The 14,092-nt window shown below is 37.1% G+C and overlaps 1 protein-coding gene across 1 annotated transcript in view; it reads right to left on the bottom strand.

Annotated features, from left to right (window-relative positions):
- Positions 1–14,092, bottom strand: part of Ush2a (usherin) — a 635,341-nt gene that overhangs the window by 315,875 nt on the left and 305,374 nt on the right. The window contains exons 32-33 of the mRNA XM_042681986.1: positions 7,388–7,547; positions 5,963–6,134 (exon numbers count right to left, since the gene is read on the bottom strand). Of these exons, the coding sequence (XP_042537920.1) occupies positions 5,963–6,134; positions 7,388–7,547 (332 nt within the window). The remainder of the gene's footprint in view (positions 1–5,962; positions 6,135–7,387; positions 7,548–14,092) is intronic.

The raw sequence follows: 14,092 nt of genomic DNA, 5'->3' as shown, positions 1-14,092 counted from the left end.
GAGCGCTTGCCTTGCATGCATGAGGCCCTGGGTTCGATTCCCCAGCACCACATAAGCAAAAAGAAAAAAAAGCCGGAAGTGGCGCTGTGGCTCAAGTGGTAGAGCGCTAGCCTTGAGCTGAAGAGCTGAGGGACAGCGCCCAGGCCCAGAGTTCAGGCCCCACGACCGGACCCCCCCCCCCACACACACAAAAAAAGTTTCCAGAATAAACACACACATATACACATAGATCTCACACACACACACACACACACACACACACACACACACACACACACACACACACCCTACATGAGAGCAAACTGTCAGAGACTAAGAACACTTCAAGATAAATAGGTATTTTGGGTTGGGAATAAGAAGTACATCAAATATCATTGCTTTTGTTTGCTACAGAGTGACTCATGTTTATTCTTTAACTAGTACAGTGTTTTTGGTCAGCCTAAAATACTTTTCAATGGCTAAATGATTTTACTGTGTGTTGGAGGAGATGGTTTTGTTAAAGTATGACTGATAAAATTAAAATTGATCACAGAACTGCAATAAAACATCACTAATGCTGGAAATGGTGAATAAATATTTATCACCCAGAACTTCTTGGGCACTTTTTCAATGAACTGCAAGAAATTCTTAAGCTTACTGCACCAAATATTTCTTCAGGAAATTGACACATGTACACAGGTTTTGTCTTTGTTTCTGTTTTGTTTTTTTTCCAGCCCTTACCTGGTAGCAACTATTAACAAATACAACCTTAAACTTACAATGAAATTTAAAAGCTGAACTTAAGCTTGTTCAGTATTTCTTCAGGTTACAGTGCAGTTTATTTTGGCCTAACTGCTGCTTCCTAGTTAGATTTTGGGGAATGGTTTTTTTGATAGTTAATATTCTTTTCATTAAGGGACAGGAGGAGGCTTACTGGTTTTAGATTTTTTTTTTAAAGAATGGTGTTACAGCCCTGTTTTTTCTATGTTGTAATGAGTTGCAAATTTTTCAAGAAAAATATAATTGAAAATGTATAGTTAACAATTTCTGGTGACTACCACTCTCTAAGAATAGGCACTTTGTCTTTAGATTCACATCAGCTTAAGCAAGTTTCAGATAGGTGAAATTGTGGTATGGGTATTAAGATTGGGACTTAAATAGCCTCTCTAGGGTTCTCTAATTCTTTGTTGTAAAACATACTCACAAACACACACACACACACACACACACACACACACACACACACACACACACACACACACACACACACACACACACACACACACTGGGAGTGGGGAGATATAGGGAAACATCTCTTCTTCCTATGAATGAAGTCTTTACAAATAAAGAAGAATCCATTGACCATTTGGCCAAACGCTTGTGCTTGCTTTCATTTGCCAGGAAAGTTTAAAATTAAAACAAGATAAACATCCAAAAACTCACATTTGATTCAAATGAAAATATGGTGGACAAGAAGGCCCTGAGTTATCTCTGATCTCTGAGTTATCAAAAAAAATTTGGTCAGTGGAACATTCTGTCCAGTTCTCAGAGACAGAAAATATCCTCACTTGAATTTTCCAATTTTTTTTCCTTAGGGGTAAAAAAATGTTGCAGCATCTTATTGTTATACAGACGGCATTCTGTCAGACTTTCACTGTTTTTTTGTTTCTTATCCACGTCCTAAAACTTTTTTCCTTGCTAACTCTTTCCGAAGAAATATTATTTTATATACAACTTTCTATTTCTTAAAACAAAATGTGGCCTAAAATTTGTTTTGTTCTGGTAATTTTATGGTATATTTTCAAACACAAATGGGAACATTCTCTTCTTTCGGGACAACAGTTCTTTGGACTGTGTCATTTGACATTTGTAAACTAGTAACTTAAGGAAGTCCCCACAAGAAGCCAAAAGGTTGTTTGTTTTTGTTTGTTAATATACAACAGTGTATATTAACAGCTGGTGAAATAATAGAAATACATGCAAACTTACTCCTGCTTCTCTTGAAAAGTCAAACTCTTCAGTCTTTTTTTTTGGGGGGGGGGGGTCCGGTCATGGGGCCTGAACTCTGGGCCTGGGTGCTATCCCTCAGCTCTTCAGCTCAAGGTTAGCACTCTACCACTTGAGCCACAGCACCACTTCCGGCTTTTTTCTTTTTGCTTATGTGGTGCTGAGGAACTGAACCCAGGGCCTGAGGCATGCAAGGCAAGCGCTCTACCACTGAGCCACCTTCCCAGCCCAAACTCTTCAGTCTTTTTTTTTTTTTTTAATTTAATTTAATTTTATTTGTGAACATACTGTACAGAGGAGTTACAGTTACATGGGCAGGATAATGCGTACATTTCTTACCAAGCATTGCAGCCTCCTCCTTTGTTTACCCTTCACATCCCTTCCCAGCCTCCCCCCTTCCCCCCTAATCCCAATCCTTCTCCTTCCAAACTCTTCAGTCTTAAGAGCCTCAGTTAACATTCACAAACTGACAAATGGCTGCCAGGGATAGGGGAATTATCTGACAATACCTAGTTGAGACCTGTCTGCCTTTAGTGCCTTCACTTAATTGTTGACTTATTGTGTTCATTAAGAACTATCACACTTTATCACACTGCCAAGCCATCTGTGTTATGTGTGAACATAATGTATGAATGCCTTCTTTCTTTTTTCTTTTTCTCTTGTTTTGGTCAATACTGGGGTTTGAATTCAGGGCCTTGTGCTTGCTAACATGCATTCTGCTAGGTAGGGCCCCACTCTCCAGCCCTTTCTTTCTTCTGTGGCTTATTATTATTATTTTTTTTGCCAGTCATGGGGCCTTAACTCTGGGCCTGGGTGCTGTTCCTCAGCTCTTCAGCTCAAGGCTAGCGCTCTACCACTTGAGCCACAGCGCCACTTCTGGCTTTTTCTGCTTATGTGGTGCTGAGGAATCGAACCCAGGGCCTCATGCATGCAAGGCAAGCCCTCTACCACTGAGCCACCTTCCCAGCCCCTCTTCTGTGGCTTATTTTTTTAAGATAACATCTCATTTCCTGCCTCGGCATGTGTTAGAATTATGATCTGCCTATTTGGGGCTTCCTGTCATAGGGTTGGAATGCCGGTTCCCAGCATACTATGTGTTATTTCTTGCTCTGACAGGAACACCTGCTTTGAAAACATATCATCAGTAACTTGGAGGTTCCCCAGAAAAAAAATTATATTAAAAGCCCAAGATTCTTTATGTTATAACTGGTCATTTCTTCATGTACTCCTTCGTGAAAGAACTACTTGCTATTTCTATCAGGTACATGCATGTACCTGAACCTAGAATTTTGGAAGATGTAGTCTATAGATGTAGTCTATGTTTTTATTTATTTATTCATTCATTTCTTCATTCTTCTTCACTATTGTGCCAATATTGGGGCTTGACCTTCGGGCTTTGTGCTTTCAATCAGCTTTTTGGCTCAAGGCTGTTTCTCTATCCCTTGAGCCATACCTCTGCTTCTGGCCTTTTCTGATTAACTGGAGATAGAGTCTAGGATTTTCCTGCCTGGGCTGGCTTCAAACTATGATCTTCAGGTCTCAGCTTATTTGGATAGCTAGAATTACAAGAGTAAGCCATCAGAGCTAAGCAAGGTTTTAGTTGATATTTCAGTCAAATGCGAAGTGAATACCATTGCTGTTCCAAGCTTGAAGCAAAGCATCATGGCTCACATCGCCAGGTTATGTCCTGTTATTGCAAAAGCTATCTGAAGTCTTTGTTGCTCAGGTTCGTTGTTTTCCAACCTTTCATCCACATGCTAAGACACTCTAACGACAACTCCACTTTGCTGAGAACGTGATCTCCCTCTTCTAATCTAATGACCTTGAGAGCTAGTTATTATATTGAAACTGTGAAATATACAATAATCCCTCAATTAACCAGGATGAACCCAAAATGTTCTGGTTCATTTAATTTACTGCTTAACAGGGTTAAATAAAAAAAGAAAACCTTTCAGTTAAGATTACCCTGAAAATACATTAGAGTATTTTCTGTCCTAATAACTACAGTGAAATTGAAAAATAATGTGTACAAGAGTATTTGCCTAACAAGTGCTAGGGCAAAGACTTCCAAATCTTTCTGACTTCTTGCATCAACATTCCTCAGTGGTTGATAGATGTTGTTTGATTTCATAGACTTTTGTTTGGGATTAAGTTTTTAGCATAATGGCATTTTATGGCTTAAAAAAATCGTTCAAGAAAATTATTCAGTTCAATGTCCTAAATTTAGGTTAAGTGCATTTGCCTTAGGTTAAACAGTTAGTGCTAGAATCTGAATTAAAACTCAAGGGAACAGGCTACTATGTTAGTGTTACTTATTTTTCAAGGTATTCCCAAATTACAAAATGCAGGATATCGAGTTTGACTGTACAGTATAGCCTAAGAATTGCCTTGGGAGTAGAACTATTTTCATCTCATTTGCCTCTTTTGGATAAAAGTCAAGAACATAACCATTAGTGGTTTAATATTGGTAGCTTCCCAGCAGTTGAAATATCTCTTGATTTTGAGAGTAATAAAGACTTGTGCATTAGCTTTTGAAAATCAAGTTAATACACACCTTCCTATTTCTTGAATAATATAATTGTAAGTAACCAAACCATTGTTTCAAAAAATCCATCTGCTGTGCTGAGTACCCAGACACATGGCATGATTTTGAACAGGATTTTTTTTTTAACATTGTCTGATTGTCCTTGTTTTGTGGTGTCAAGTCAGACAGCAGTACTTGAATGCAGTTTATTTTCTTGTGGTATAATATTTAGAGCATTCAGGAGCATGTTAAGTAAAATGAATGCATACACAGTGTCTACATAAATGTAAATTTATTCATAATCAAGAGCAGAATATTTTCTATGGCATTTATCAAAGCAAATATCCTTATATAGGTATTGCTATAAAATGAAGAGTGTGTTTAGAACAAATAGGGACAATCTCATGTTTATATTCAGTTATTTTCAGATGTGCTATTAAACTTAAAAAAGATTATATTTCATAAAAAAACACCACAAAAGAAACTACTGAGTATAAATTCCATGATAATATCAAGGTCTTTTAAAAGACCTTTGTATAAAAGTGTTCTTTTGCATTTTAAAAAATGCTATTGTCTACCTGGAGAAACCTGTAAACTATGTTGATTCTGAGGTTTCATTAAATGACTGTTCTTCTGAAACAGAAGTCTGATACAAACCACACTAAAATAACAATCAAGAATATCTGAGGGTCATTTAAACCTTCATTTTAAAATAAAGATTTAAACTTTCCTACTGTGACTTATTTTTCCAATGAATACAAGCTCCACAGGGCAATTACCTCATTAATCTCAGCATTTTGGAAAAAAAATAAATCATTCAATAATTATGAAATACTACCAATAATAAAATGTGGTGTGTATGTGTGTGTGTGTGTGTGTGTGTGTGTGTGTGTGTGTGTGTGTGTGTGTGTGTGTGTGTGTGTTCTGGTTCTGGGGCTTAAATTCAGGGGCTAGATACTGCCTCTGAGCTTTTTTTTTTCTCTCAAGGCTGGCACACTACCACTTGAACCACAGCTCCACTACTGTTTTTTTTTCCTAGTTCACTGGAGATAATGAATCTCATGGAGTCTTACTTTTCCTGACTGAGCTGGTTTTGAACCATGATCCTCAGAACTCAGCCTCCTGAGTAGCTAGGGATACAGGCTTGAGCCACTGGCACCTGGCTATAAAAAGTCCTTTCTAATAATCTCAAATTAGATTTGAGAAAAATCTGACTCAGATGGTTATATGTTGTTTTGTATTATCTAAAATATATATATGTAGATTATGGATTAATGGAATTCACATTTGGGATAAGAAGTCAGTTTCCAGTATAAAAATCAAAACATAAGGTGTCTGATATTCCAATATTTTTTTTAAAGTAAAAGAGGGAGAAAGGAAGAAACAAAGGGAAGGGAAGTAGTAAGGTAAAGGGTGGGACCAGAGAACGTGACAGAAATCAAGTGAACTTACTCCCAGCTTGATGAGGTATTTATTACCAGGGAAAAGGTATCGAAGCACATGTTGCTGGGAAAGTTCAGTGCTGTTATAGATGACATTCCAAACTGTAAAATCACCAGTATTATTTGAAATATATAATAGGTAGCGTTCCAGAATCCCATTGAGTTTCTGTGGTTGTTTCCATCTGGGAATAACAAAAAACTATAGCATTAATATCAGTATTCATTCAAGTCAAAACTGAAATGTGCAGGATTATCAAAAGACACATAGGAAGTTGAATTTGTGCTACTATAAGAAAACAAGACATGGTCAGCTCAACAGCGATGCCTTTCTAGCTCACTTACACATTTTTATACCATTAGCTAATTAAAATTTTAAGTAACTGAAGGACAAGGAGAATGTATTTTCTTCAAGCTACTCAGGAAAGGTAGACATGTTTTGACAGAATACAAGGAAGAGGAAGACCAGAAGAGCCCAAGTAATCAGATAGTGCCTCTTGAAGGAGGAACCAGGCTGATTTGATATGGGTGAGTTGAAAGAAGAGCAAAATACATACCAGAAGAGGGCTACTATGAATGATCTAGAATGAGAAAGGCAAGTCCCAGACAGGAGTTGAACTAAGGAATATTCAGGTTGGTTGGGACATCTTTTGGCATAGGTCACAGGCCTTGCTGAAGGACAACTGAAAGTCAGTACGAAAGTTTGCATGGAACAAAGGGTGTGAATCATAATGTTTTTCAGCTCAAATGAATGTCCTAATTACTTCAGTGCCATCCTGTCTTTCATAGAAGAGAAAACTAGGACCAGAAGAGATAAATGTGACTAAGCATTAATTAATGATAAGAGAGGACTATTCCATTTTAGCACAGAATTACAGTAAACCCTAGGCCTCCTAGATATCTATATGTTAGGAAATGAACAAGAACCACTAATACCAGAAATAATCTGGGAAAGGGTGATATCGATCAAGATGCACTGTACTCATCATATGTCTGTGGACGTGAAAGGCCTGTGTACAATTACTTAAAAAAATTAAAAATAAAAGAAACAATCTAAATATGCAAAATTTCCTTTCTGACTTCAACTACAAAGGAGTAAGTAAATAAGAAGGTCCTGTTTATCCTTCAAAAGGTATTATATACTTATGTGTATTCATATACTTTCCAGTTTTTAAATTTAAAATTGTTTAATTTTAAATGCTAAAAGCATTTGTGTACATGGTCAGTAGGTTCTTTATTGTGGGCCTGATTGGGTGGAGACAGACTTGAAATGAAGATGGCAAATGATAATCAAAGGTTCCCAGAATCATTGATAAAATGATTCCTATGCATTCCATTACAATAAAATGAATTTGATGTCACAAGCCCTTCCCTCAATTGATGAAACTCACTGAAATTCTTGCATGAACAAGCGTTTGACAGACACATTTCTACTTACTGTACATGTACAGTTCTGGAACCCAGGACAATCAAAATTGGGGGATCCACTTGTTCCGGGGGCAGTTGTGCGGTGTAATGGATGACCCTGGAACTGTTTGTGCAGCCCACGTGCGTACATGCACTGAGAAGAAACTGGTAGGGCATAAATACCCTTAAATCTAGGGGGTAGAAAGAAACAAAAATTTATTCGCCATCCTATTTATTACTCAAGATCTCATCCATCGCTCTTGTACATTGTTACCTCTGGGAGATGTTAAAGCTTAACCTAACAATAGACATAAAGTCAATAGTAATAAAATATAGAGTGGTTAATCTCTTAAATATACTATGGCACTATTTAAATAGGCATGTATCAGTCAAACTCTTGATTTGACTTTCTCATTTTAACAATTTGGCTGTTTTCTTGAGTGCCTATGATCAAGTAAATCATTTTCTGGATTTTAGTCTTAGTTCAAAGACCCCATAAAAAAATAAATGAGATATTTAATTTATTTTAAAGCATATTTGAAGACAACAAGAGTTGCTTTTGAAATGCAAATATATAGCCTGTAACAATCACTTTGAGTTTGTAATTCCTTTTGCCAGATGTCTTTCTTCTATCTACCTGGCCCACTATTATTTGACCTTCAAATAGTCAGGTTTAGTCAGCCTGCTTCTTTCTTAAGAAGAAAAAAAAACCACTCGTAAGTTAGAAACTCTCCCAGCTCTCACTAAGATACAAGGTGGAAATTTTTGCACAGAATTTTAATATGACAATTACAATATAGTGTCATCACTATTTGCTTATTTATTTGTTCCAATGCTCTGAACACATTAAGAGAAAATAATGGTGCTCTAATCCTTTTGCATTCCCAGTATCCATTTCAATGCCTAGCATATCATGTTATATATATATATATATATATATATATATACACACACACACACACACACACACACACACACACATATATATATATATATATATATATATACACATATGAATCAATGAGTGATTAATGAATGAGGAGATTATCTAAATACATTTGAGCTGGATATCAAAGATACTGATAAAACTCGATAGGGTAGTACCTTGGTACTATATATAAAGATTACTGTAGTAATCTTTTTTCTAAATCCGAACTTCCATAGTACATTGTACCTGTTTATCTTTCTAATGGGTACCATATCCCTTGCATTAGACTGCTCTTAATTTAATTTTGAAATGCCATGAACACTTCACTTTAAAAGGTATTTAGTAATCTTACCAAAATTCATTCAGATTTGCCAAGCTTTGAACATCATTCATATTTTACACTACTAAAAATAATCATTATTGAATAGAACATCTTTGAAATAAGTCATAATTTAAGTGAAGCATATTCTTTACTCCTATTAACCTCGAGACATTTTCATGTTTAAAAGAATAATGAAAAGCAGCCTAATTCAGGCAAATACATTTTGCAGTGCACTGATAGCAAATGTAAACTTGAAAAAGAACAGCTAGATTTTCACAGGAAGTCCAATCAATTGCTTAAACACGTAGGTTACCTGGAGACAGATGAATTGGTAATTTTATAGTAAATAAAGTGACTTGAGAGCAAAAGGTGGTCAACAAAAGATGTAAGACTTTCAATTAAATTTTGCCTTTTTTCTTTTCTTTTTTTTTTTTTTACAACTTACTGACAATGAGTTGGGACACCCTCAATCAACGTGATCAGATGATCCATTGCAAGGACACTTTGAAAGTGGTGGTAGAGTGCATGACCACAGCTTCTAGTGCTAACATCTAGACTGGGTGTAGGACTGCGTCAGAACAGGTGCCTGTGATTGGAATGACTTTCCATGCAACTTACAAACATAGTAATGGGCTGGATGGAGTCAAGGGAGTGAACACAGGAGGACTTTACACAAAGAACAACCACCATGCAAAGAACCACCATGGCCAATATTGACGAGCCAAACATGCTTCTCTGATGACACACTGCAGTGATCTCTTTATCTTCTCTGGCTCATGGGCAGAAACTTTGTGACCCCTCCTAAGTGTCTGAATTCTTGGTATCCTCCAGAAAGGTGAAGCTGAGGATTCTACTCTGAGTCATTTCAGACACAAAACCAACATGGGCTCCTATAGCAACAGATAATGATCAGTAATATCTTATTCTGATTATATCATCTTATGTAATTTCTTACTGTAATTATCAAAAAAATTAATCCAGACATTGATTTGCCATTTATTTCTTGACTTTATATCCCTCCCAGGAGAATGGAAACTTTTTGAATACAAAATGATTATTTGCTATTATGTTCATGGGGATATCTTTAGGACCAGGGAAAGATGATCTACTACAGTAGGAAAGCTTTATGTCCCTTACTAAGATTATCATATTTTTCCTCAGGAATATAGCAATGTCTAAGGATATCGAAAAGTCTTTAGAAATCTAATAAAGACAATTGTCCAACTATTAGAGGTGTCTGCAATTTACAAAGAAGAAACCGTTAAACAACTAACTGTATCCCTAATGTCTTATACCTCTAATTCTGGCTATTCAGGAGCCTAAGAGCTAGAGGATCACAGTTTAAGGTCAGCCTTGGCATAAAAGTTCACTGAATTTCTTCTAAATGATGAGCCAAAAGAAAGGCTTGTAGGTATGGCTCGACTCACCACCATAAGAAGCATGAGGCTTTGCACTCAAACATCAGCACTGCCAAAATTTAACTAAATAAGAAGCAAAGCTGTACACCTAATTGAACATCACAGCAGCATATTTTTCAACGTACCACATTAGAAATATAATAAAAATTAATAAGCAAAAAAGGAGACAGAGGAAGACCAAAATGTTTAACAGTGTTTTCAAGCAAGGGTATACAACACAAACAGTTTAGTTTGAGGGCAGAGCGTATTTTTTCCCCCAAATTTCCTATGATATACATGTATAACATTGATGGAGAAGCAATGGTCAGAGCTTATCAATATCAATTCATTACCTGGAACAGATAAATGGCCCCAAACCTAGTTAACACTTGCCCTCTTATACTCCAGTGTCAGCCTTATTCTTTCCGCCATGACTTCAGCATTGGCTCGGTTTTCTTTTCAATCATAATCCCCCTTTTGGCAACTCTAACATCCTCATAATGACTCATCTTCAATTTTGGCTTTGCTTTAACTTCCTCAATCACACTGCCCTTCACCTCCACTTCATTTATTTATCCACCCTCCAGCAGAGGGATGCTCATTACTTGATTGGCTCCAGAAACAATATCCAGGATTCAAAAATGTGACCGGCCACAAGCCGGTCCCTTCCAAACTCATTCACTAATCGCATCAATGAAATTGATCCTCTCACTCTCTCACTACTACATAATGCCTTGTCCTTGTTCTTTTTTAGTTATTATTATTCTTTTTTAAGATGTTCTGATTATTTGTCACTGTTGTATTTGCCTGGGATCTTTGGTCATCCATGAGGAAGCCATTATCTCCATGTCTTGTGGAATTTGTTTTACCCATCAGTCCTGTGCTTGATTTCTTAGATCTGGATACATTTTATTATCTTATTGTCAGAAAGATATCTCAGATTGAACACACTGAAACAATTTAAGACAATTGTATATTCTCCTATTTGAATTGGCTCTTTTGGGTGCTCAGCAAGAAGTACCTTCTTCCCTTTTTTAAGCTTGGTAACATATTAATTACTTTACATTTACCCTTATGGTTCAGCCATGGCTTAGCCAATTATTTTAAGGAACCTAGAGGATCTAAACTTGGAGCCTCCTCCTCTGAATTCCTATAATAATGATGATCTGTGACATGGAAACGGAAAGCAAGGTTGTACTCATAGTGACTTGTTATTTTTTCCCTTTTATCTTATACTGCCTCTGATCCCCTCTCCCATGATCATATAATTCTTATTTAAATTTCCCTAAGCCATATATTTAGGATTCAACTATCTAAGTAAGAGTTATTGTCCCATACATGTAGTAGCTGGCAGGAAATAGGCAACAGTAAAAGAAAACTTCTGAATAGATCACTTGATAAAATAGAGAGAGGACTCAAAATTTAGATATAACATCCAGGAGAAACAGGAAGTGGGAAACTCAGACCTCCCCAACTAACAGAAAAAAAAAGATTTTTGGAAAATTTTTAGTAGGAGTAACCTTGACTTGTACTTTTAAGGTGGAGTTTCAAACCAAAGAGCCAAACAAATGAAAAGACCATGGTGTCTGTAGAAAATTTAGAGCCATAGACAATTCATGGGAATATTTCCATTTTTCTATGTGTGAGGTAGAAATGATGAGGATGGACAGGCATCCAGACTGGATCTAAGAGGCTTTCTCTGGAGTAATTCCACTGTACAGAGAAGACAGGTACCAAGGATGGCCAAGCTCTAGGTACTGAAGAACTAAGTATGAACCGGGTGCTTTCACATCATCAATGAAGAATTAGCTCCAAAATGACCTGGATTCATTTAGTGATAAGTTATAAGGGAGTGTAGCCAGGTATTAAGTTGTGCTCTATAAGTCAGAACCTAAGTGTACAGGAGTTAGAGACATGTGCATATGTCTTAAAAACTGATATATGCAAGTATCATGGATTCGACCTACACCTGTCTGACCATAACAAAATGAAGACTTTTAAGACTCCTGCAGAATTAAACCTTTCCTCCCACTTCTTTCTTTTTCTGGTAAGTTAGTTCACAAAAGAAAACATAGGATTAGGCTACATTTTCTGTTTGAGAAGTGTGACTGGTCTGCATGCCAGGCCTTGGGATTGTTTTTTGTTTTTTTTTTTTTTGTCGGTCGTGGGGCTTGAACTCTGGGCCTGGGCGCTGTCCCTCAGCTCTTCAGCGCAAAGCGAGCACTCTACCACTTGAGCTACAGCGCCACTTCTGGTTTTGTGGTGGTTTATTGGAGATAGGAGTCTCACGGTCTCTCCTGCCCGGGCTGGCTTTGAACCTCCATCCTCAGATCTCAGCCTCCTGAGTAGCTAGGATTACAGGCGTGAGCCACCAGCGCCCAGTGGTTGGGATTGTTTTTGATTCTGAAAAATCTGAAAACTACAACCTCAGTAGTATAACAGATGACAAGGTGATTAAATAGCTTTTTTGACTCCTGGGTCATTTTTATGCTTGTATTGTTCGCCTCAAAGTGCATTATTCTCCGTGCATTTCCATAAAAAAGATGAAGAAGGGATGGTCTTTGAAAAATGGAGGAATGCATGAAAAAATAGAAGGGAGCAGAATCTGACTGGATTTATGGTAAAAGAAGTTGCACAGGTTGCGGAAGCCTTGGTGAAATGTGATGAGCCTATAAGGAAAATGGAAAGGAACATCAGAAAAAAAGAGGAGGCATTGGGAAGGAGAGAGTGGCTATGTGAAACAGAAACAATTGGGAGGTTTCATTCTTTATTTTCAGAAGAGCTATTTAAAAGAAGTGGAAACGAGGGTTATGAGGAAGCAGAAACAGAAGCTAGCAGTTTAAAAGTTAAAGCTAACAGGAGTATCATGACACCTGTCTCCTGGACTAATGGCCACTGATTTGATAATATGTCTCTAAGGATGTGATTAGGCCTTCCAAGGGCAATGCCATGGATCAATGGGCTTAAACAATTGCAGGTATGTATACAAATCTGAGTCATGTAAATGGAGGATGGGGGGTCCCTGGAAACAGAAGGGCCCCTGTCTGTCAAAGCCCCTTAGCAACAACATCTTGTATTCCATTTGCTTGATTGCATCATTTGCATGAGATCAAACAGAGGGAGTCATGGACAGGGAAAAACAGATCACCATAATATGCGTTAGAAATGGATCCGCAGCCATTGTCCTCAGATGAGTTACAAGGAAATGCATCGAAGTGCATGGAAACCCCACTGATTACTGTCAAGCAAACTATAATTTACAATACTGCCCATGAATTATATGCTATTTTACAATTGATTTCATGCTGTTGTTCAGAGAAATTTCATTGATCTCAGTTTACAAAATGAACTAATAAGCAGGCAACGATTTTCTTTTAACTCCCTGTGTAAACTGAGGACTTTATATCTTCTAATGCATTTCTCCCATTCGACAAATGCAAAAGCAGTTCTTGCTTTATGATGATGTGACACGTTAACCTGGTTGTATTTCTGGTATCTTGCTAATGTTTCTTAAATTTTTTTATTGTCAAGATGATGTACAGAAGGGATATAGTTATATAAGTAAGGTGATAAGTACATTTCTTGTCAAACATTGTTACCCCTTCCTTCATTTTTCTTCTACTTTCTCTTCCCTCACCCCCACCCCAAGTTGTACAGATCCTTTCCAACATATTGTCTTGTGTATTTCACTGTTACATCGGTTCCCCCTTGTCCTTTATCTTACCATTCTGTTGTTCCCTTTCCCTTCCCTAATTCAAACAAATGTAGATACAATACCAGGTTTCCAAAATTAAATATAGTGACAACAGGGGATATACCACAGTGAGAAGAACATACAAAAGAAACAAAAAAATCCCCATTGTACATTAAAAACAATAACAACAAAGAAAGACCTCTTGTGTCCATGTCTTGGAGTTCATTTTGCTTAGCATCATCTCATACAGTCATAGCTATTGAGCTATTCTGCTCATCTGCTAAGATTATTCTAGACATATACTAAGTATTGCAAATAAGGGAAACCATGGGACCTATGTTTCTTTGGGTCTGGCTTACTTCACTTAATATGATTTCCCCCCCAAATCTTCCCAT

This window comes from Dipodomys spectabilis, unplaced genomic scaffold (assembly GCF_019054845.1).
Source record: "Dipodomys spectabilis isolate Male_0828 unplaced genomic scaffold, ASM1905484v1 ptg000069l, whole genome shotgun sequence".
Classification (NCBI taxonomy): Eukaryota; Metazoa; Chordata; class Mammalia; order Rodentia; family Heteromyidae; genus Dipodomys; species Dipodomys spectabilis.
This window is presented reverse-complemented; position numbering and strand designations above follow the sequence as displayed.